This window comes from Cebidichthys violaceus, unplaced genomic scaffold (genome assembly GCF_023349555.1).
Source record: "Cebidichthys violaceus isolate CVI_PGR_0920_01 unplaced genomic scaffold, fCebVio1.0.p SCAF_21, whole genome shotgun sequence".
Taxonomy (NCBI): Eukaryota; Metazoa; Chordata; class Actinopteri; order Perciformes; family Stichaeidae; genus Cebidichthys; species Cebidichthys violaceus.
The window spans coordinates 1,419,615-1,444,131 of record NW_027176384.1 but is presented as its reverse complement, the minus strand read 5'-3'; the positions used below and the strand labels follow the sequence as shown (position 1 = coordinate 1,444,131).

General features: G+C 41.9%; 2 protein-coding genes across 5 annotated transcripts in view; both read left to right on the top strand.

Annotated features, from left to right (window-relative positions):
* Window positions 1–17,213, top strand: part of ahcyl2b (adenosylhomocysteinase like 2b) — a 36,740-nt gene extending 19,527 nt beyond the window's left edge. Inside the window, exons 2-17 of one of the 2 annotated variants that reach the window (XM_068716855.1) lie at window positions 4,629–4,737; window positions 8,351–8,494; window positions 9,026–9,126; window positions 9,228–9,330; window positions 9,431–9,525; window positions 9,882–9,988; window positions 10,280–10,396; window positions 10,545–10,608; window positions 10,714–10,802; window positions 10,892–10,962; window positions 11,713–11,807; window positions 12,090–12,188; window positions 13,111–13,179; window positions 13,288–13,366; window positions 14,007–14,127; window positions 14,258–17,213. In XM_068716855.1, coding sequence (XP_068572956.1) covers window positions 4,629–4,737; window positions 8,351–8,494; window positions 9,026–9,126; window positions 9,228–9,330; window positions 9,431–9,525; window positions 9,882–9,988; window positions 10,280–10,396; window positions 10,545–10,608; window positions 10,714–10,802; window positions 10,892–10,962; window positions 11,713–11,807; window positions 12,090–12,188; window positions 13,111–13,179; window positions 13,288–13,366; window positions 14,007–14,127; window positions 14,258–14,264 — 1,470 coding nt within the window. In that variant the 3' untranslated portion in view covers window positions 14,265–17,213. Of the gene's footprint in view, window positions 1–4,625; window positions 4,738–8,350; window positions 8,495–9,025; window positions 9,127–9,227; window positions 9,331–9,430; window positions 9,526–9,881; window positions 9,989–10,279; window positions 10,397–10,544; window positions 10,609–10,713; window positions 10,803–10,891; window positions 10,963–11,712; window positions 11,808–12,089; window positions 12,189–13,110; window positions 13,180–13,287; window positions 13,367–14,006; window positions 14,128–14,257 lie in introns of both variants that reach the window. The other variant, XM_068716854.1, reaches the window with a different exon arrangement.
* A 2,004-nt stretch (window positions 17,214–19,217) lies between these two features.
* The window catches only part of strip2 (striatin interacting protein 2), a 29,970-nt gene continuing 24,670 nt past the window's right edge, over window positions 19,218–24,517 (top strand). Inside the window, exon 1 of one of the 3 annotated variants that reach the window (XM_068716850.1) lies at window positions 19,218–19,607. In XM_068716850.1, the coding sequence (XP_068572951.1) occupies window positions 19,497–19,607 (111 nt within the window). In that variant the 5' untranslated portion in view covers window positions 19,218–19,496. The remainder of the gene's footprint in view (window positions 19,608–24,517) is intronic. The other 2 variants (XM_068716852.1, XM_068716851.1) reach the window with 2 other exon arrangements.

Here is a 24,517-nt window from a genome sequence, read left to right as displayed (position 1 = left end):
GAAAGCTTTTTTTTTCCTTCTCTCTCACCACCTCCGTCAGAGGACTGTGGCATTGGCAAAAACTTCCCAAATGCATTTCTTGACAGAATGAACGATTGCAAAGAATCGCGGGCGCCATTCAACAAGTTGACTGATGAAAAAGTTGTTTTCATGCTTCACAGCATAAAACACACACACAACACACACACCACCATGTATTGTTCCCTCTCTGTGGTTTTATGGTAGGAATAAGTCAACTATTCACACCCTAATATTGTCGTTACATGAATTACGATTCACCAAGCTATTGACTCTGTAATAACGGAAAGATTAACGACGCGATAGAATCCCGGTCAGTTTGTGGCCCGACTACAGTTAATAGCCAACCGCCTCCCACCTATTTCACAGGCCCAGATTGAACTGTTGTACCTTCGTCGGCCTTGTCGCCGGTTGATAATAGGCCCATTGTCTCCTTTATCTTTTGAAAGTCAGAGTGAACTCGGAGCTGGTCTCCTGCCATGCCGACGGCAGAGAAACTGTTCCGTCTCTTCTTCTCAGCCTATCTTTATATCTTTAATAGATAGAGATAGATAGTTACTTTATTAATCCCACAAAGGGAATTTTTTTTGCTACAGCAGCATTAATACGTACATGTAAAGCCATAAAAAAAGAACACAGTAAAAAATATTATATAAAAATGCACAATATATACAATAAAATAGAATATTCAAATTAAATTAAAGCTGCAAGCAGCGTTGATCGGGCCCTCACATCTTCATGCATGTCGAGGGTACTGGCAGGACTCTGGTTGATGTGGCCATTCAGTTCTGTGACCATCATACACTGCATGCACGAGTTAGACGCTATTTCCTGTGGTACCAGTGGTATAGCCAGGTAATTTTGTTAGGTCTTAAGACTCGAATGTTTTGACTGTATCTCCAAATACAATCCTAAATCTTAGCCTGTAAAGATTGACAAAAAGATCATTGTTTGTGAATGTGCTTTAGTGTAACATAACAGACTGTCAAAGTAAATGCAGGTCTCAAAACCGACTGTTTGTTTGTGCAGGTAGCTCTGACAATCATTGCTGAGTGACTCAAAGCGGGAACAGTCGAGGAGAAATGGCCGAACGTTCTCCAAACATCTCACTTTGCACATATTTAGATCAGAGAAGTCTTATTTTCTGGTGGTGTGGCCAGGAATATTTAATAAGTTCATTGTTTGGACAGCTGTAATTTTAGAATCCTGCTTACGGCCATGGTTGCCAGAAGGTGGCGCTATGAGGTAATATTAGCATGCAGAAGTTCTAAAGTCATGACAGTCATCAAGCATGTCAAGTTTGGAACAGTTTTGAAAAAGTACAGTCGAGTTACAACAGCTTGATGTATGCTGGCGAACCATGTAAAATGGCCGACACAACACGTTCTCAACATTCCATGAAACCTCAAGCTTTTTATAGCTTTTAATCACGAAGGTCTTGAGATTGTTCTGACCAAATTCTAAGTTGATCTGATTAATTCCCTTAGAGGAGTTCGTTAAAGTAGAGCACCTGTAAATGACAAAAAAACCACGAGAAATTCACACAAAATTAAAAATGTCTGACTTCCAGTTGGGTTTAGGGCATGGCCCTACGAGACTTTTTTTTGTGGTCCACATGTGATACATGTGCCTACCAAATCTTAGATTGTAAATCTATGTGAAACGTACTGCGAGGGCTGCTTCGTAGAAATTTTGTAGGGGGCGCTATTGAGCCTCTGAATGAATAAAATTATATTATATAACTACATTTTGGGCTTGTAATCGGTGTGCCAAGTTTGCTTGTGTTTCGAGCATTTTTAGCCTCTCAAAATTACCTTCGTTTTTCACGGCAAAGACTGCATCGCCACGGCAATGGCGTTCAACGAAACATCTAAAAAGCTTCATGAACTGGCATTATGAACTTCTTACATTTGTCTGGAACTAATTTGATGTTGATCTGATTTACCTACAAAGAGAAACACGCCAAAGTATAAAGACTTTAACTTACTGTTACCAGTAGGTGGCGCTATGACTATGATTCAAAATTGGCCTGCAGATGTCTTCAGGCCTGGAGTCTAATCAAACATGTGAAATCTGGTAAAGATCTGATGATGTGGAGTCGAGTTACATCAGTTTATTTGTTCATCGCCGCCCTTCAACAACTTCTTACAATCTTTACAATGAAGCATTATCAAGGTCTTAAGGCTTTTCTGACAACATTTGAGAGGGATCTGATTAATCTGTGAAGAGCAGGATGTCAAAGTACAAAACGTATAACTTCCAGTTGCCACTAGGTGGTTCTATTTCTATGATTCTAAATTGTCATATACAGTGCTGTGAAAGAGTATTTGCCCCCTTCCTGGTTTCTTATTTTTTGGCATATTTGTCACACTTAAATGTTTCAGATCATCAAACAAATTTTAATATTAGACAAAGATAACCCGAGTAAATACAAAATGCTGTTTTTAAATGATGATTTAATTTATTAAGGGAGAAAAGCTATCCAAACCTACTTGGCCCTATGTGAAAAAGTAATTGCCCCCCCTTGATAAATCATGAATCAACTGTGTTTTTTTGGAAAGCTGAGTTCAATTTCACTATCCACACCCAGGCCAGATTACTGCCAGACCTGTTGAATCAAGAAATCACTTAAATAGAACCTGTCTGACAAAGTGAAGTTGGCTAAAAGATCTCAAAAAGCAACACTACATGCCGCGATGTAAAGAAATTCAAGAACAGATGAGAAAGAAAGTAACTGACATGAATCAGTCTGGAAAGACCCCAGAACAACATCTAAAGAGCTGCAGGCCTCACTCGCCTCAGTTAAGATCAGTGTTCATGATTCAACAATAAGAAACAGACTGGGCACAAATAGCACCCATGGGAGAGTTCCAAGGTGAAAGCCACTGCTGACCAAAAAGAACACAAAGGCTCGTCTCACATTTGCCAAAAAACATCTTGATGATCCCCGAGACTTTTGGGCAAATATTCTGTGGACTGACGAGACAAAAGTTGAACTTTTTGGAAGGTGTGCGTCCCGTTACATCTGGCGTAAAACTGACACAGCATTTCATAAAAACAACATCATACCAACAGTCACACATGGTGGTGGTGGTGTGATGGTCTGGGGCTGCTTTGCAGCTTCAGGACCTGGACGACTTGCCATAATTTACGGAACCATGAATTCTGCTCTCTACCAGATAATCCTGAAAGAGAATGTCGAGCCATCAGTTTGTGACCTCAAACTCAAGTGCACTTTGGTTATGCAGCAGGACAATGATCCGAAACACACCAGCAAGTCCACCTCGGAATGGCTCAAAAAAAGCAAAATGAAGGTTTTGGAGTGGTCTAGTCAAAGTCCGGACTTAAATCTGATTGAGATGCTGCGGCCTGACCTTAAACAAGCCATTTCTGATCGAAAACCATCCAATGTGGCTGAATTAAAACAATTCTGCAACGAAGAGTGGGCCAAAGTTCTTCCACAGCGATGTGAAAGACTCATTGCCAGTTATCGCAAACGCTTGATTGCAATTGTTGCCGCCAAGGGTGGCGAAACCAGTTATCAGGTTTAGGGGGCAATTACTTTTTCACATAGGGCCAAGTAGGTTTAGATAGCTTTTCTCCCTTAATAAATTAAATCATCATTTAAAACCTGCATTTTGTATTTACTCGGGTTATCTTTGTCTAATATCAAAATTTGTTTGATGATCTGAAACATTTAAGTGTGACAAATATGCAAAAAAATAAGAAACCAGGAAGGGGGCAAATACTTTTTCACAGCACTGTAGATGTGTTCAGATTTGGAGCAGATTAGACAATGTACGGCCGAGTTACAACAACTTCCTTTTTCATGGCGAATGGTGTTTTTTTGCCGCCACGCCACGGATACATAGTTCAATAACTTTTTGATCTTTGAGTAACTTTTAAATGCCAAGGTCTCAAGAGCATATTGACCGAATCTGAAGTCGATCGGGTTAAATCTCTGGGAGGAGTTCGTTAAAATACGGCGCCTTGAAACGGTCCAAAAACGTCATAAAATTCAAAATGTCCGACTTCCTGTTTGGTTTAGGATATACCTCTTTTTGACTTTTTTGTACGTCCCATTACGTTCCACATACCTACCAAATTTCATACAGCTAGGTGAAACCTAAAGTTGGGGCTACACTATAGGGGGCGCTACCGAGCCAATATGTCATACCACAGCTGGACACCCCAATAATACTGCAATTTTCACCACGACTGAATTTTGTGCCTCCGCTCTGACTACGTCGGTGCTCGGGCCCTAATAAACATTTTGTAGCTACAGGATTCTGCTGTCCTTTCATATGAAACCCAAAATGACATGACTTCAAAATAAATATAAAGATGCTTTAAATTAACAAGGGTCATAACATACCTGTGTGTGTGTGTGTGTGTGTGTGTGTGTGTGTGTGTGTGTGTGTGTGTGTGTGTGTGTGTGTGTGTGTGTGTGTGTGTGTGTGTGTGTGTGTGTGTGTGTGTGCGTGCTCCTTTTTAATAAATCGATTATGACAAAAAAAAGTTGTTGATGTGATCTAAATGGATGCTCTTGCAGAATCTACTGTATATGAGTGCTGATTCCCCCCCCCCCTGTGCTCTCCGTCCACCAGCAGATCCAGTTTGCGGACCAGAAGCAGGAGTTCAACAAACGTCCCTCCAAGATCGGCCGGCGCTCCCTGTCCCGCTCCATCTCCCAGTCGTCCACAGACAGCTACAGCTCAGGTAGAACTGAACCCCCAGTCCCATTCATGATGATAGTGGTGTGAGAGAAATTAGTATTTGTGCAGCATATAAAGTTTGTGATCACTTACTGTGATGCGCTTTAACAGCGGGAGGTGAACGAAAGTTAAATAATGTGGGGGACGCGCAAATTCCATAGAAAAGTTTAGTGTTGAAAAATAGGACGGCATCAAGATAAGAGGGCGCAGTCTGATATGAATAATCCTGTTATCCTTTTCTCTCTTTTAACCTCTTGCCCTCTGCTCTTGCCATCGCCACTCAAAGAGCCTTCAAACTTGAAGCAGCGTGTAAACATTTCTGATAGCTCTGCTTTTAGACTTCCTGCTGTGTGTCGGGCTCGTTCGCAGACCACAGATCTTTCATTGACACCATTAACATGACAAATTAATCTGCACGGCTCAGACAGTGTCGCCTCTCGCGGCGGAATATGATGGACGAGCAGCTGGACAGGCAGATGGACAAATTACTTTTAGTCAGCATTAGTAGATGGCCGTAATGGGCCCGTCGGGTCACAGGGCGCTAAAAAACTAGTAAGTATTCAGTACTCTTATTGAGAGAGGATGAAACATTTTGTGTCTTCCCACCGGCACATTCTCAGGCATCGCTAACCAGGGTCAGCTGACAAAATTACCTTGTTTATTTCTTCCAAGAAATGGTAAATCCCGCTAAAAATCTATGTTTTGTTTTTGTATTATTTAGCATGTATAGGGTTTTTTTCTATAGTGGATTCTTATCTTAACATCTCAACAGCAGCAAATGTAAATTGAGTGAAATATGTCAGTGCTGCCAATATTAAGGTTATTTCCACAAACATGTGCAGCCCTGTTCTCTCCCCTTTTGAATCCTCCTCCTCCTCCTTTTTTTTCTGCTGATTCCCTGTCTTCTCCCATAATTCCCTCAACAGAGTGCCTCTTATTCCTCTGATGGTTCCCACAGTGCAGAGGACACGCTGAACACACTTGTAGTACTTTTCCCAAGGCCACTTTGCTGTAGATTATCTCCATTACGGGCTCCTCTTAAGGAAGCGGTCCAAGTCTGTAAAGGCATAGCAGATACAGATGAATCACCTTGTAATAAGTTTAACATGTCTGTTTTTTGGTAGGAAATAAGAGACAAATACAATATACATGTTGTTATGAAAAGACATTTCGATTCTAACATTTTCCTGAATATGTAGATGTAAAGAGTTTTGTATGACCAAAGTCTGTCATCCCATTACACTGTAAGGGAAAGCAATTTCCGACAGCATGGTCTGTTGACAGGTTTTGGGAGGACTACTGCGTCAGTGAACATATTGTATGAAGCCCTTTGTGGCTCCAGAGGTTGCTGCACAGTCTGATAAATTGCCTCACGTTCTGCCACTCGGTTGGGTCTGAAGAAGACTAGACGTTTGTAAATGAAAAAGAAAATCCGTGGCTGTGGAGTGAGCACAAGTTTTGACAAATATGGTAATGCTGTATTGATTTTGTTAAAAACTACATAGTGAGTCTGACGATGTTAAAGAAGTGCAAAGCTAAATTGATGGAGTACTTTACTGCACAACCCATTTCAGACTTATATTTGACATAAGTGAATGTGTAATGAGTCTTAGTATTGTTTTAAAATGATTAAGTATTATATTTGAATCGCGGCGTAGGTTCAATATATCCTCCTTGTAAGCTCTTGTTGATGTCTAAAAGTACTTCTGTGTGAATGTAGAAGACTTCTTCTTCACCAGTCTTTGGCTTTGTCCCAGTTTTCCTTTTCAAGTATCGGTACATCCACCCTCATGATCCCTAAGATCTGCTCCGCTCACCCCCCCCACCCTTTCCTCCTGTCGGTACGGATGGGGGATTTCAAAAGAAAACGGTGGACTCGTGGATTATTACCGTCTTTTTCTTTTTAAAGCCTTTCACCTCCTGGCACAGTACAGCATGTTCTTTGACTTCGGTATTGTTACGGGTGCTGGCGAGGGACCCGGTGGTGTCTGGAGCTGGTCCATGGTCATTTTAAAAGAACTGATATTGGCATTGTGTACCTGCTCTAGGCAAGAGGAGCCGTACCTGTGTCGTGAGTCAGCCTGAAGCACAGGAACCTCTCAGTGCTGGTGCCAGACATGGAGGCATCTTATTACTAAGTATGCTGCCGCACTGTTTCTATCTCCCAGAGGTGCACTGATACCTCTCTATGACAGGTTTCTTTTTTTCCTCTAAGTGTTGAAACACATTTGTACTTTGTTTACTCTGCAGTTGTGTATTGGAAAGAGACCGAAGTTTTTGCAGAGGGTTTTGTTCGGCTGCTTTATAATCGGTGCAGAATCTGTGGCCTACCAAAGTCAAATTGCTGGGTTGAAAAATATACAGGCTTTATTCACAGTGTAGAAACCAAAGGCGCATTGTGTTTGTTCTGCACTTTGAAACCTTTCACCTCTTTGCTTGTTGTTGAAAGGTCTATATAAATACATTTGCTTTGCCATATTCAAAGTGCTTCAGATAAAACATAAAGGCATTCGGACAAGATCTAAAAGTAACAAGGCAATATAAAAGAGAGGCACATAAATAGGATTTAAAAGGATTAAAACAATGCAAAAGGGAAGATTAACATAACATTGAATAAGACAGAGAAGACAGAAGTTTTAAGCTCTGACTAAGAAAAACTTAGAAATTTATATTTTCTGAAAGTTTGTTCCAGATACGTGATGTCACACAAACTGGAAAACTGCTTCTCCACATTTAGCCTTGACTCTGTTATGAACCGTCCAGACCTCACAGGTTGCTTTCTTTCCGTCCAGACGCTCCATATCCGATGGGAGAAAGAAGGTTGGTGGAAGTGTCCTGTGCATCTTTTCTCCCGTCTGCACTGATGCCAGACAGATTTGCTTTGTGATGATTTGAACGGCGGTGATTTGAGATTCAACAGTGCAGCTCAGAGGCATCCATTAACATCACATCCAGTCCCCTAGTCTCTCATCTTAGTTTGTTAGAGATGTCCCCAAGACCTCTCTCAGCCCAAGCAGAGAGAGGTCTTCTCTCTTTTGGTCGTCTTTGCCATCAGCGAGGTTGATGTCACAGAGTGTGCTTTTGGGGTGGAGGCAGATGACAACGTGGCAGTGACCGGTGGGGGCTAGATTTAACGCCAGCGCCTTCATTTTATCACTGAATCCCCAAAAAGGGGGGTGAGGCAGGGGAGAGTGAAGGGAGAAGGATTTAGGAGACTGATCCATAAGCTGGTTGTCAACGCTCTGACATTGAGGCTGATGTTTTGTCTTCGTGGCGCTGAAGCTGCCGTTTGTCATGCTGCATCGTCATCGGCCCGGTTGATGGGTGTCACAGAATGTCTGCATCCCCAGAACGGATTGAAGTTATCAGTGTAAATGGTCCAGTTTTGCTGAGCCTTTTGAAGACTTTGTTGAACTGCTTCATCCCTTTTGTTGGCAGTGGTCCACTAACAATTAAAAAAAACTGGTCTACTTTGACCGGACAGTGAAACAGTTCAATTAAATCCTACATTAGCACTACGGGGACTTGTTTGCCTGGTTCTGTCTGTTGACATTGTCCAAACTTGTGTGTGACGTACTGACAGTACGTTTGTCTATGTGTGCGTCTTGTTTTTACAGCGGCGTCGTACACGGACAGCTCTGACGATGAGACGTCTCCTCGGGACAAACAGCAGAAGAACTCCAAGGGCAACGGAGACTTCTGCATCAAAAACATCAAACAGGCCGACTTTGGCCGCAGGGAGATCGAGATCGCAGAGCAAGGTAAACCAAACGACTGTAAAAAGAAAAAGGGCAAACTTAAGAGTTAGGATGCAAGTCGGTTGCCAAGTTTATATCCTAATGTAGCGCAGATTTGAACCGTAACGGCAGTAATGCAAACATGAGGGCACAATACATTCAAAGTGTCTTGTGTGTGTGTGTGTGTGTGTGTGTGTGTGTGTGTGTGTGTGTGTGTGTGTGGCACTGCTGGGTGACTATATGTTCCCTGCCACTACAAGTGAGAACACCATTTAAGAACCAACACCTTAATGCACATTATTCACATCATCCCCTAATTACTTCACAGAACATACAGAGAGCCTCAGCTGACATACCCTGCAGGCTACATTCTCTCTTACATACACACACACACACACACACACACACACACACACACATCCTTAGCATCACTAACTCCTTCAGCTGGATGAGTCGATGGATTAGTGATGAAGTACTGGAGGGATTAAATGATGGGAATTCCTAAACCACCCATCTGATTATCCACTTATGTGTTCATTTGCGTGTCTCTCTTAGAGATGCCAGCTCTGATGGCTCTGAGGAAGCGAGCCCAGGGGGAGAAACCCCTCGCCGGTGCCAAGGTGGTGGGCTGCACCCACATCACTGCCCAGACTGCTGTGAGTGGGGATGCAAAACACACACACTCACAGCCCAAAAATAAGATGGTTTTACTCCAGCTGCCACAACAAAAAGTCAAACCTGACCCTCTTCTCCTCAGGTGCTGATGGAGACTCTGTCAGCGTTGGGGGCTCAGTGCAGATGGGCAGCCTGCAACATCTACTCCACCCAGAATGAAGTGGCAGCTGCCCTGGCAGAGGGAGGTGAGACTGGGAGTTCCTGTGTGTGACGACTGCACTTTTTTCTTCCCTCTTGTTTTTCACTTCTTGCTCTACGTCTAAAATGCTTCCTGTCTCCTTCTAGGTTTCAGTGTGTTTGCATGGAAGGGTGAGTCAGAGGACGACTTCTGGTGGTGCATCGACCGCTGTGTCAACGTGGAAGGCTGGCAACCCAACATGGTAGCACACCTACGTTCTAAATAAAGCTCACTTATGCTTTTCTTTTTATTTCCATCCAACAGCGTGGTGGTGCTGCTATTTTCACCAGACAACCTAGATCTTTTTAAATACAATGAATCTATTTTTACACTGAGTAGAAGTACACGAAGGATAACATGTACAGCAAAATACAATGTGCATTTCTTTTTTCAACCGTAACATTTGTTTGACATGCAGGAAGGAACTGCAGACATATGTCAATAAAAGGAAGTATTAAGTATTAAGCAGATATGTCTTTATCCACATTTCGCTGTCTTTGTTCCCCTTACGTTTGGATTTTCCCCACTCTCAATCTTTCTCTGTCTCCCTTCTGTCAGATCTTGGATGACGGTGGCGACCTAACTCACTGGATCTACAAAAAATACCCCAACATGTTTAAGAAGATCAAGGGCATTGTAGAGGAGAGTGTGACCGGCGTGCACAGGTGGGACTCGCAGCATGCACTCTTTCTTCCCTTTGTCGTAAAACATTACATTGCCTCACATAAAACCAGTCTCCGTATTTTAGATTAGAGAATATGCAAGTAAATTGTTGAGCAAACTCACACTAAAACACAGACATGCACTGACACACTCCGTTTCTTGTGTGGCAACATCGCCATCTAGTGGTTGAAATGTTGCCATTAATAGTGCACTGCACAATTGCTGTTTCCATAAGACTTGAATGTTAAATAGGATATTTGATATGATAAAACTAAGCCTGTCTACAATTGTAGGTTGTACCAGCTGTCCAAAGCTGGGAAGCTTTGTGTCCCAGCCATGAACGTCAACGACTCCGTGACCAAGCAGAAGTTTGACAACCTCTACTGCTGCAGGGAGTCCATCCTAGACGGGTAGGAGACACCCTCCCATTTAACCTTGTTTGGAATTATAAAACCGAACATGTTCGGTGTTGCAGGGGAACTACACCCACTTCTCCTCTGCTCCAAACAGTCCGAATAAATATTATGGCTGCCGGTATAATTGTGTTTCTGTCCTCAGCCTGAAGAGGACCACTGATGTCATGTTTGGAGGCAAACAGGTGGTGGTGTGTGGATACGGAGAGGTAAGGTGGATGTTTCCATACAGGCTCGAACACAATAAATGATGGAGAAATGGTTCAAACCGACTGTTTTACTGTATGATAATATCCCACGTCTATTATGGCCAGGTGGGAAAAGGCTGCTGTGCCGCCCTTAAAGCAATGGGCTCCATCGTCTACGTCACAGAGATCGACCCAATCTGTGCCTTGCAGGCCTGGTAAGACTCAGCTGGTTGAGATCCTCACTGCCAGGTGTTAACATTGCATTAGTCTCATGCTCTTTATTGTCTTTTTATCACCAACGCAGCATGGACGGCTTCAGGCTGGTGAAACTGAATGAAGTCATCAGACAGGTGGATATCGTCATCACCTGCACAGGTCGGTTCAGCCGCTGTGTGTCCCTCTCTGTGTTTCATAACAATAGCCAAGATAAAACATGATGAAGGAACACACTATTCTGTCGGTGTTCATTCAGGATGACTGGACAGATATTCAGTCATTGTCATCAGTGTCTAACCGCCACTAATCAAGTTCTCAGCTCAGCAGCCAGGGAGTTGTCCTGAACACTTAATTAGGGCAGAGAATTACTTCTGTCTCTGTGCTTCATTACCTAATGTTGCTGGCAGGCCTGAAGCAGAGGGCTCTCTTAAGGGTGACAGCAATTGAACAAAGATAATAAAAAAGGAGAAGGCGCTTTGCTTTTGTGTAAGATTTCCCCAATAAAGTTACAAAGTGGTGTCTAATACATAAAACAGGACAATCATTAGATCCAATAAGGCACTGGTGAAATAGATTTTTACAAAATATACTGAGAGATCATGCATGAAATAATTCATAACCTTTTCCTATTCAAGTCATCCTTGCATCCAGCGTGTTCCAAATGTGCAGACAGGTGGAGCACTCACATTAAATCACTTAATTAACAATATTAAATGGTGAGATAAGAAGTCATAAAAACCTAGTTTTACTGTCAGTGCCTTTTTAATCGTGTCATTTGATAAAACTTTAAGTTCGCTCTACTCTCTTTCTTTGTGTCTATTTTACATTTTCTCCATGTTTTAGCCTCTTGCTCTTTGTGCATTTGTCTTCACCATTCTTTCTCTTTTCATCTCTCTCTCACTCAATCAGGCAATAAGAACGTGGTGGTGAGAGAGTACCTTGACCGCATGAAGAACGGCTGCATTGTCTGCAACATGGGACACTCCAACACTGAGATCGATGTGGTCAGTTAACGGCTTGCAATAACTTGTGATGTAACAAATGTGCGGCAGCAAACTGCCATAGTGAGATGAAATAAAGTATTTTATTTAAAGAAGACAGGAAAGTAGTTCAGACACGAGAGAGGAAGTTGTGACTCACTTCTAAAAAGTTCTTCATTACTGTAAAAGACCAAGCATCCTGTCAAGTCAACTTCTGGCCCGGGATGATAGCCGTACGACAGCTCAGCCCAACAGAAATAAGAAGTGTAAACAAACATTGCTCATGATGTTGTGCTCACCCTGTAGGCCAGCCTGAGGACTCCTGAACTGACCTGGGAGAGAGTGCGCTCTCAGGTGGACCACGTCATCTGGCCTGATGGCAAGAGAATAGTGCTGCTGGCTGAGGTACACTTTGGGACACACACACACACACACACACTCTGACACAGTCTTACCCAGGACTTACACAGGACTTTGAAAGGACACCTCAGTAAGGGAACTTTAGATTCTTACTTACACAGATATGGTGACACTCGCATTTTGTCAACAAATTAAATTGTAGAAAATATACAAGAGATTAAACAGACACAGCATATGCACATTGCAGGTTAAGACTGTGTGTGTCACACGCTGTGACAGAATGAGAGCAGTCTGTCGGGGGCCAGAAAAACAACCTGCCAGCCCGCCGATGTCTGTCTCTCTGCTGCTGTTTGATCTCCAGCAGGTTTCACAATCTAAAATAGTTGTGCTCTCAGAGAGAGAGAGAGAGAGAGAGAGAGAGAGAGAGAGAGAGAGATTTTGGCAGACGAGGCAATGTGGATGCAGTACTGAGGGCAAAATAAAGAAATTTAAGCCTCTTCCGCAATTAAAACCACTCATCGTTTGAGTGTTTTTTTTTTTGTGTGTGAACTGAGCATCAAAATCTTATGTTTTAATTCTGCTTTTTATCTTGCAACAACAACACAACCTTTTTCTGTTCCCCCTTCTTCAAAGCTACAGAGTGTTTCAGTTCTACATACTAACTACCTAATTTTCTCCAACACTTGGGAAAATGCACTCACTGCAATGCAGCCTCTCAGACAGTAGCGACAGTTTAGTATTTGGGGCAAAACAAAGCAGTGACTTTCAGAATCAAGACGAAACAGCTGCTGATACATATTTTTAAGCATCTTGCTTTTTGAAATCTTGTCTGAACCGGAAATAGATTTCTCTTTTCTAACACACTTGTCATCTCACTCCAGACTGCACATCCTGGCACTTTGGTCTCTCGTCTGCAAAGAGGAACCTTGCGTTCTCTAACCTTTTGTTGCTTTGTCCCCCTCTGCAGGGTCGCCTGCTGAACCTCAGCTGTTCCACCGTACCCACCTTTGTGCTCTCCATCACTGCCACCACCCAGGTAACACATTGCTCTCACTTTGCGCTTGGTTATAGCAAATAAAGAATTTGACCAGAGAAGTTGTTTGCATGTGTATGTGAGTAAGGATTTGTGTGCGTCTCTGCCCAGGCGCTGGCTCTGATAGAGCTGTACAATGCCCCAGAGGGACGCTACAAACAGGATGTGTACCTGCTCCCCAAGAAGATGGGTAAGGACTGAGATGTCACCAAAGACCGCTGAATACAGAAATACACCAAATATAAGTATAATTGCGCACAAAGAAAGATATTAAGCCAGGGAGATACAAAATAGCCTTGTTTGTCGCCACCAAGCAAGTTATTTGCAGTGAGTTTGTTGTTACCCCACAGAGAGCCTGCAGGCATATTTCATTTATCTCTTTAGCCAACACAGTCTCATCTGTTTAGTCCGGAGTCGTCTCCCTCATCACTCACAGTAGAATGAATCCTGTCTGTGCGTGCATGCGTACACACACACACATTGTCTGCAGCGTTGCCTCGGTGGGTCAGAGCATGTTAAAGAAAAACAGGGAGTCAGATGTAGGTCACCCCGTCAGTGACGGCTTCTGTTAGTTACCACGGCACAAACTTGACTGAAAAGATGGTGGAGAGAAAGGGGGAAGCAAGGAAAGGAAAGAGCTGAGGAAAGAAAGGAAGTAAAAATGCAAGGAAGGATGAGGAGGAAGATGGAGAACAGTGCAGAGGAAATAATGAGATGGAGAGACGGTAAACCTTAGAGCCTCCCTCTTCCTTTTCTCATTTGCATGATTAAATAGCCACAGACGCCTGCTGAATGTTAACATGTTCCTCCTCTCTCTCTCGGGCCTCCAGATGAGTATGTGGCCAGCCTACATCTCCCTACGTTTGACGCACATCTCACAGAGCTGAGTGACGAGCAGGCCAAGTATCTGGGCTTGAACAAGAACGGGCCCTTTAAGCCAAACTACTATAGGTATGGAAACACTTCAACGCGACACGTTTCAAGAGATAAATCAAAGAAAAGAAGACATGGTCAAGTTTGAGTCCTGTTTGTGGCAGAAACTTCATCCTAACTTGCTTGCTTTCTCTTTTTTGTCATTGAGGTATTAAAAACCAGTGTCAGGGTTGGACTGAAGAAATGCAAATACTCCGTGAATGGCACAGACTCATTGAAGGAGAGGAGGATGAGGAGAACAGAAGGAAGGACGGACGGGACAGTCAACACACCTGCTTTATATTCGAGGGGGGGGGGTGGAGAGATTAGGGGAGGAGCTCAGACTGAGGGGGGGCAGCCGGTTTTATTTATTTCACGCTCGATAATGTTAACTTTAACTCTAACTCTGAAGAGCTGCTCCTGCCATTCGCCATTAGCTAGCTCCCAGACATCTTCTTCTGGAAGGCGTTTTACTTCTCTTCCACTCGTCATTTCACCACCATTATCTCTGTCTCTTTAGTCGCTCATCTGTGTGTCGAGTTGTAAGTATATCCTCCATTCTCCCTTGCCATTGCCAGATCTTTTATTATTTTAATTAAAGATGAAATTATTGATGCTGAAAAGATATATACTATATTAAAAACTAAAAAAAATCTGCGTGAATGAATATGACCGTTTGAGATTTAGTGACGGACACCTTTTCCTTTTTGTTTTGTTTTTTTTCTACCTGTGATTTTTGTTTTTCTCTTGCGTAATACTGCGAGGTTGGGGTTAGACCTAGTGGGCGGGGTTAGGCGGGATCTCAGGGTCCAATCATATCATGTCTTTTATTTGATTGTTTCGTTGAGATTCTCTGTGTCTGTTTTTAAACAATTTTAAGTCCCTTCGGATCAGCCTGTAGTTTGTCAGAACTTCTTTCGTAGTATGACTGGATGGTGGCCAAGTCTTCCCACCTGTCACTCAAAGCCACAGTGAAACCATCTCATTGGCTGCTTCTTCCTTGGCTTCCAGCTGCTCACATGGCGCCAGTGTTGAAGCGATGAGAAGTATTTCAAGCTTGTGAGAGCTAACCTTTTCATTTAGTCTCTTTCTTTACCAAGAATAACTACACTATATTTGAAGCATGACTGATTGTCAGATCATTACAAGGGGTATACTGTACATTTAGATATTTATATTGAAATTAAGATTTTTCTATCTCTTTCTCTCTTGTGTAATATTAATTTTGAAAAAAAAAATCAACATATGTCAATAAGATAAGCAATTTAATGTTCTAATGATAAGTGTAATACATGTACTTAACCCTCACTTTGAATACTGTGACAGATAATATTTACAGAGATACCAAATGAGCAGCAAGTTGCTACCTGGCCGGTACGTAAACAGATAAATTCAATCAGGTCCTCCTTGAAAAGTATGGTTCTGTTAAGATTTACATACACACCACAACTCTTTGGTACAGTTTGAAAAATAAAATCTGGGATCTGAATGCCACCATGATTTTTTTTCTTTACTTTGGAGAAGCACATTTTCCTTCACTGCAGAGTCAAGAGCATTTGCCTGTAAAGGGATTTTTCACCTTTTTAAAAGAAAATCTCCAAACTTGGCGTTCTATCCCTGATATATTTGAGTTTCTTCTCCCCCACCTGAAAGGCATCGACTCCACCAGTATAATGATCTGCACAGTCGTCATCCTCTGCAACACGTCCCCAGCTATCCTGACGGTGGAAATTAGAAAGTCCTGACAGTCATTTCACCTGACAGCCGAGTGCACCCTGCCGCTGTACCGGCGCTGCACCTGAACCAATCAGATTCTCTCTAACCTTTAGCCTGCTGGGAGACGCTGCCAGCTCTACTCTCACAGAGCAGGATCAAATGCTGAAACACACACATGCAGTAGCTCTTTATCCAGTCCTGAACAATTTACTGCACTTTGTATGGAAAATACATTTGATCACATTACAGATTTTATAGCACAAAAAAGCTTTGTTTATCAGTTTAATAAATTCTTTTGCCTACTCAAAATACAAATATGCACAATTCATGCATTTTTTGTTGATGTCATTACACAATATTTAATACCAACCAGTCTTTAAAGGAATTTTTGACATTTTGGTAAATGGGCATTGTCACTTTCTTGCAGAGAGTTTAGAAAATGTACACCGCTCTCATTTTTGTATGATAAATATGTTGCAGGAACTAGCAGCCAGTTAGCTTATCTTAGCATAAAGGTAACAAAATCCCACATCCAGCACCTCTAAAGCTAGGTTTTCGTGCAAATGAAACAAACTGGGCATGTCAATCAGTGACCTTTTTCTCCAAAATGTCAAACTATTATCTTTTAAATTTGGTAAAAGCAAAATTAAAATCTAAAGAAATATGAATTTGAAAGGTGCGTAGGAACACAAACCTTACATACGTCAATGTGCCGTCATGTAATGACGACAACCTACACTGTGTCACGGCCCACACAACCTCAACGTCACTTCGTTCCCTGCCGATGTTTGTGCGTTTCTCTGTCTCCTTGTGCTGTTGAGAATCCCACTTCAAGTAGTGTGTCCTGTTGTCAGTGTAGCTCTTAAACCTGTTGTCCAGAGTCTTATTTCTCCCTTTTGTGAGTGCGAATGTGTGTCAAAAATTATGTACCCAGTATGTACCCTCTTGAGAGAAAGCTGAGGTGATTGTAGATGAAGACATGTGCGTCTAAATGTCTTTCTGTGTTTGTACACATTCTTTTTTGTTGGCCATGGTTGCTTCATTAACAGCTGCCTCAGGACCCTAGCCTGTGCGTTGGGGGGGGGGCCTTTTTTTTTGTTTTGTCAGCCGTAAGCTGACCAACAGACGGGTGGGCGGGGGAAGATACCAGCATCATATATGTATATGCATACAATATACAGATATGACAACCTTTTAAAAGTATAGGGAGGTAAAAGAAGAATCCACTCCTGTATTTATTGTTGTAACTCCTCATACAGTGCAAAACTGGCAAAATTATCAAACATGTTTTAAGTTGTCTAATAAAGAAAAAAAAACTTTAAATATTGCAAGTGATAATGGTAGATGATGAGCAATAATTTAAAAATACATTCTGTAATCTTAATGAATAAAGATGTAAAAAATTGTAACCTCTTTGTGTGCATCATCTTGATTTGACTCCTTTTCAAGACTTGCTCACCCACTTCTGCAGGTGGTTGACGTGTGTGTGTTTTTCCAGTCTGTTGTAGTAGTGTTGTGTTTATGTGTGGTGGGGGGAGGGGAGCCCATGTGTGCAGCTGCTGAGGTCTGTCAGTGATCTCATCTGAGCCAGTGAACAGACAGGGACATCTCTGACATCAACAGCTGGCTCTGATCCTGAATTTATTCTGGACACACAAATCAGTCACAAGGTTAAAGGAATAGTTTGACAAATATAGAGTAAGATGTAATCTACTACAGTCCACTATATGATTCAAAGATTTACAAATGTCAGCATGTATTCTCTCAACATGTTTCTATTTCTCACTCTTAAAAAAATGACACATAGCTTGACAAGAAATGTCTTGAAAGAAAGTTGGGCATTATGGGAATCCTAGGATTCAGTGTTTTTCAAGCTTGACCCATCTTAGGTACTAAACGTCCTGTTTTCTTGTCCCCTGCCACTTTGATTTTGACCCCAAACATTTCGGAAGTGCACTACTAATCGCTGCAATTCGTTTTTATGATTATAAAAAGAAAAACTGTATTTTTAATCTTTTTACATACCTCAAAGTAAACATCACCAAAGCCAGAGAAATAACATTTCTTCTATAAAATACAACTCGTTCTCTGTTATTGGTTTACTCTTAATTAGATTTATTAGACAAAGTATCGATGGATTTATGGCTTTGTCAGGCTTGAGTCTAAATTATTAATGAGTTTGTCCCCCGTTGTCCTGCCATGTGGTCCCGTTCCACCAGAAGCTCAAGCTGACATTCAACTGTGCAATCCACTCATGTCATCTGAAGTGGTTTGTCAGTGTGTGGGTTATATGTTGGGCAACCTACACACCAACCTCCACCTCCACATATTAATAATTCACTTCTTCTCTGCACCAGCCCCACCTCCATCTACCATTTAAACTGGAGGAGTCACAGAAATTAAAGAGGCAGACACATGAACTGATCTGGACCCCTGACAGCAGATTGCATTACTAGGCTTTTTATTACCAAGGAGAGACATATTGTTTTGTTATGAATTTAGTTTGACACAGCTGGTGGGAAAACATCATTCATCAGCCAAAGCTTTCTACCACATCTGGAACAGGTACCCAACTGAGCTGTCAAAATACAGTAACTACATATTTGGTCAGAGAGGAGTTAAGACCACAATGTGACTTTTCGTTCAGAAACGGGCCGTTTTGCAGAGAAACAGCATGAGCAGTGACTGAGAAAGCCTTAGCAAAAGCTAATTTACACACTTTTTCCGACCTGTTTCCTGTTTTGGTGTCTCAATATAAATAGTTAATTGAGTTTGTTGTACAATATAAATAAGTCAATAGATAAATGTAATCTTAATGGAGAAAAAAAAGACATCAGATTGTCCTGCTACAAGGTAACTAGCAGAGTAGCAGTAACTGTCATCTCAGCCTGCTGGAATTCTCATGTGGTTAAGCTCCTTTAATTACATTCAAATGTACTAAATTATAGGTAAATTTATTAAACTAGCTCATACATTTAAACAGACAAGAAGGCTGATAAAGAAACAGGAACACATATGTAGTTAGTCATTCAATGTATTCACATTCTGTGCTAGGTTTTCACTGTTAGTGGCGGAGTCCGCCATTCAAGTTGTCTTCACAAACAGATTTACGGGAAAACGGTGCATATGTCATTTTAACATTAACATTTACAGACTACACCTCCAGTGAAAATCCGGAATTTGTGTCATGAAAAATCTTTATGCATAATTTACATAAATATTGATATATTGTTATATAGTCCTGTACATCTGTATATCTTTCTAATATGATTAACATGATATTTAGAGGATCTTGTTTTAAATCCTCGTATCTCCAAGATGATATAATTGGAGTTACGAGTATTAAACCCGGGCTCTTATTTTGACACGAGCTGTATTAGTCTTACTTTTGCATGTTGAGCCATCAACTCTCTACATTAGCGCACTGACCATGCGTAACATCACCTCGTTCAACTTTAAGGTGGTCAGCTGATGCTCCACTCTGCTGTTGACTCTCTAACCCCGCCCTCTCGGAGCGCACGGGGATAGTGAACCAAACAGAGAGGGGGGAGCACGAGCAGTAGGAGGAGGGGGAGATCCACAACTTGGGCTCTGGAGCCGGTGCTCCTCCTGGCGCGGTGCAGTCACAGCTCTCCACCGGACCGGTATGCACTATCTGCGGAGAGGGAACTAAGCCGCACCGACCGAGAAAGATGCAGGCGGAGGACATGGAGGTACCTATCATTAATAACCTTAACGATAACGGCGACAGGCAGAGGCCGAAAGGGAAAGATGTGTTCAAGGATCAGCAGAAGGAGTCGGAGGTAAATTTGAGAGGCGATTGTGTGCAGTCGGTTACAACCCGCTTATGGCACAGGAGCGCACTGGAGGTGTGTGTGCTTGTGTGTTCGTGTGTTGTTGCTGGGTAGCTTTCCGTCCAGCTGAATGTCCTTTCCATTGCAGTGAGTCGACGTCTTGGCTGGGAGGCATGCAGACAGGCAGGCAGGCAGCCACCGAGGTGTTATTTTAGCAACCGGCTCCTAAAAATAACCCCCAGCAGTAATCCCACAGTGGTTCTCCTCAACGTGGAGAATGCAGGAGGTGAAATGTGAAGTCAGAGTACCCTCACCACCGAACATATTCTAAATTATAGTCATTTGATATTTATGTTTTTTTATTCTCTTGCGGTAAATATTCCATGAATTATAATCTCATTATCAATCATAGTTAACATTGGGTTTGTGTCTGTCAGTTCAATGATTTATTGACTAGAATTAAATACATTTTGATTTTCTACGTTAAAGTCATTCATCAAGTCGCCCACTAACAGTAAAGATTTGCAGGTTAAAGCTTCACAAAGGCAAAATAGTATCACTTCATATCATTAGAAATGGGTTTGCTGGTCAAATTAAGTGACCAATTCAAGACTTTGGTCTCTGGTAATATGTAATAATATATTTTTTATAAGAGCATGAGTGCATTTGTTACTGCACTTGAATTCAAGGCAGCAACTAACAATTATTTTCACTATGTATTAATCTGCAAACAATTTTCTCCATTCGTCAATTAATCATTTGGTCCGTAGCATGATAGATAGTGAAAAACTGCCATTATATTTTCTAATGTTTCTTTCCCAACCTGACTTAATTCATAATGCTAATTTTCTCAAATTGTGAACTGCAACCTTACAAGGTTTCCTTTAATCCAATCATAGATGCTGAGACGTACCAGTTTACATTTACGCATGTACAGATATGTTGTGAATTTAAAAGTGTTTGGAGCCACCTTCTGAAATATGGACCTGCAAGTCTACTCTGCTTCTCTGAACATGAAAGCAGCATGGCTCATGTTCAGCCTGATGATGCCTCTTTTTTTAGTGCACGTGCAGCTATAATTCTTCCCTTCATGAACAAATGAGAAGAAGATGTGTTTTTCATTCCTGGTGTTCCTCAGTCCAGATACATCAGAGGAGTTAAACGGTCAAAGCTGTCGTCCAGGCAAAAATCCAGTCACCCCTGACGTGTGTGTGTGTGTGTGTGTGTGTGTGTGTGTGTGTGTGTGTGTGTGTGTGTGTGTGTGTGTGTGTGTGTGTTATTGTTTGAGCACAGTGAATGGTTTTGAGGGAATTAGAGCATATTCACCTCACAGCCGTTGAATTTGGGGTCGAGTGGTTGGTGATGGTGTGTGCGGGGAGGGGGGGATGACGTGGATGTTGAAAGCACTAAACGTCAAAGCCATATGTTGATGCTGATGCTCCCTGGCCACTGCACTGGAACTGTGGCTCCTGTGTCTGTCTGTTAAGTTAACCTCAAATGTGATTTGTTTGTGTATGTAAATTGTCCCTCATTTGTGATGGGTAGAGCAGTCGTCTCTTGTCTATGTGGCATATGTTGTGTAGGAGTGGGGGTGGCTTGCCTTGACATTGCGCCCAGTGTTTTCACACTGATGTGGTGCAGAGCGTTAAGGCACAGAAGCGGTGCCAGTTTGGAGCGAGGGCGACTTTTGTTATCAGCTGGCGGCAGAGAGGGGAGACAGACTGGATGAGAAAAGGAAGGAGAGAGGGAGCACTAGGAGAACAGAGAGAGAGAGACAGGCTTTTCCTGTGTTGATGCTCACGGCAATTAAAGAAACATCCCAGTTGGGTTTGGAAAGAACGGCCAGTCCGGTTTCAGGGGCAAGTCGATTCCCCCGGCGCAGCGTGTCCCTGGGTGACAGTGGGTTCTTCACCAGATGGATGGTGGATGAGGCTGCTTGTTCAATTATTCTTTACCTGTAATAGTAATTGACCACAACAATAACCGTGTAAGTCATTTATCGGGTAAAATTGTCAAAAAAATGTTGGTTCCAGCTGCTCAAATGTGAGCTTTTCTCTGTTTTATATTGTTGCAAATTTAATATATTTTGGTTGTGATCTGTTGGTTAGACAAAATAAGCAATTTGAAGACCAAATGTTCACAACTATCTGACACATACAGGTGAAACTCGAAAAATTTGAATATCATGCAAAAGTTCATTTATTTCAGTAATTCAACTAAAAAGGTGAAACTAATATATCATATAGACTCATTACATGCAAAGTGAGATATTCCAAGCCTTTATTTCTTATATTTTTGATGATTATGGCTTAAAGCTTATGAAAACCCCAAATTCAAAATCTCAAAAAATTTGAATATTGTGGAAAGGTTCAATATTGTAGGCTCAAAGTGTCACACTCTAATCAGCTAATTAATCCAAAACACCTGCAAAGGGTTCCTGAGCCTTTAAATTGTCTCTCAGTATGGTTCAGTCGAATTCACAATCATGGGGAAGACTGCTGACCTGACTGTTGTGCAGAAAACCATCATCGACACCCTCCACAAGGAGGGAAAGCCTCAAAAGGTAATTGCAAGAGAAGTTGGATGTTCTCAAAGTGCTATATCAAAGCACATTAATAGAAAGTTAAGTGGAAGGAAAAAGTGTGGAAGAAAAAGGTGCACAAGCAGCAGGGATGACCGCATCCTAGAGAGGATTGTCAGGAAAAGGCCATTCAAAAGTGTGGGAGATCTTCACAAGGAGTGGACTGGGGCTGGAGTTGCTGCATCAAGAGCCACCACACACAGACGGATCCTGGACATGGGCTTCACATGTCGTATTCCTCTTGTGAAGCCGCTCCTGAATAACAAACAACGCCAGAATCGTCTTACCTGGGCTAAAGAAAAAAAGAACTGGTCTGTTGCTCAGTGGTTCAAAGTCCTCTTCTCTGATGAGAGCAAATTTTGCATCTCATTTGGAAACCAAGGTCCCAGAGTCTGGAGGAAGAATGGAGAGGCACACAATCCAAGATGCTTAAAGTCCAGTGTGAAGTTTCCACAGTCAGTGTTGATTTGGGGAGCCATGTCATCTGCTGGTGTTGGTCCACTGTGCTTTATTAAGTCCAGGGTCAACGCAACCGTCTACCAGGAAATTTTAGAGCACTTCATGGTTCCTTTAGCAGACAAGTTTTATGGAGACGCTGACTTTATTTTCCAGCAGGACTTAGCACCTGCCCACACTGCCAAAAGTACCAAAACCTGGTTCAATGACCATGGGATTACTGTGCTTGATTGGCCAGCAAACTCACCTGACCTGAACCCCATAGAGAATCTATGGAGCATCGCCAAGAGAAAGATGAGAGACATGAGACCGAACAATGCAGAAGAGCTGAAGGCTGCTATTGAAGCATCCTGGTCTTCCATAACACCTCAGCAGTGCCACAGGCTGATCGCATCCATGCCACGCCGCATTGAGGCAGTAATTCGTGCAAAAGGGGCCCAAACCAAGTACTGAGTACATATGCATGATTATACTTTTCAGAGGGCCGACATTTCTGTATTTAAAATCCTTTTTTGATTGATTTCATGTAATATTCTAATTTTCTAAGATTTTGAATTTGAGGTTTTCATAAGCTGTAAGCCATAATCATCAAAATTATAACAAATAAAGTCTTGAAATATCTTGCTTCGCATGTAATTTGTCTATGTAATATATTAGTTTCACCTTTAAAGTTGAGTTATTGAAATAAATGAACTTTTGCACGATATTCTAATTTTTCGAGTTTCACCTGTAATAGATGAAATGGTTAATGAATTTATCATAACACGGTTGGATCTTGTTAAAAGAGTTAAAGTGGTACTTTAGTTCAGTTGAGCTATCATAACTTTGACTCTGTAATATGGGTCAAGTTAAGAAGAATGCTGGATCCTACATTTCCCTTAATTTAACCATTAGCGTCTTTTCATTAGACTCTCCCTGTCTTCTAAATACCCATGTCTTTCAAACTCCTCATACCCAGTTTGTAATATTGACTTTTCTGTTATTGATTTTAAGTCCTAGCCGAGATAACCCTGATGACAACAATGTCTATCATAGTTTTTGTATATCTGAGGTTGTTCCTCATATGAAGCCACTGTGTCAGTTGATAAAAGTGGGCCTTTCAATAGAGCTTGTTGATTGGCATTGATTTTTACATTTTACAGTGAGTTAAGCAATAAAACCCCATGATATAAATGGACTAAATGGACAAATGATTTCAACACATATGACGGCGGGTACTGAGAGTAATCGACCTCTTGCAGCTGGATCAATATTAAGCAGACGCTATACACGCCATAAACAACATACCATTATATGTAGTGTGTAGGAAGCTGAAGGGACTGAAGAGGAGACTAAAGAGCTTGATTTTATAAGAGACATTATGGTGCTTTTAACTGCAAGGCCACCCTGTACTTTCGTCTTCTTAATGCACTGGAATTTAAAGAGTGGTGAAATATTGCAAAATAAACAAGTAAGTTTGGACGCCTCTAAAATAGAATGCCACTTTGGTTGATTTCATGATGATTTCCACAACTTGTTGCAGATGGTAAAAGTGAGGCAGCACATGGCCACAAACGCCCACAGGCTTCCTTCACTCGCGGTCAGAGGTGTGGGTTAGTTAGTCGAATCATCTGCGCTCCCAGGTGCTTCTCATTTCCTGGTTTACAAGTGCAGTAATGACATCGAATCTCGTAAACAAACTTCCAGCTGACCGTCCTGTATATTTCAGTTCGTGCTGACTTGGTTACAGCAGGTATTTATAGGAGACAGTTCCATGACTGGTTTAACCAGGATAGATGACTCAGAGCACATCCTTATTTACAGTCCTGGCCTTGAGGCAATTTTCACAGGGTTAAATAACATCTAACACTCACACTGGGAGCTTTTAGCCTCCCAGTGCTGC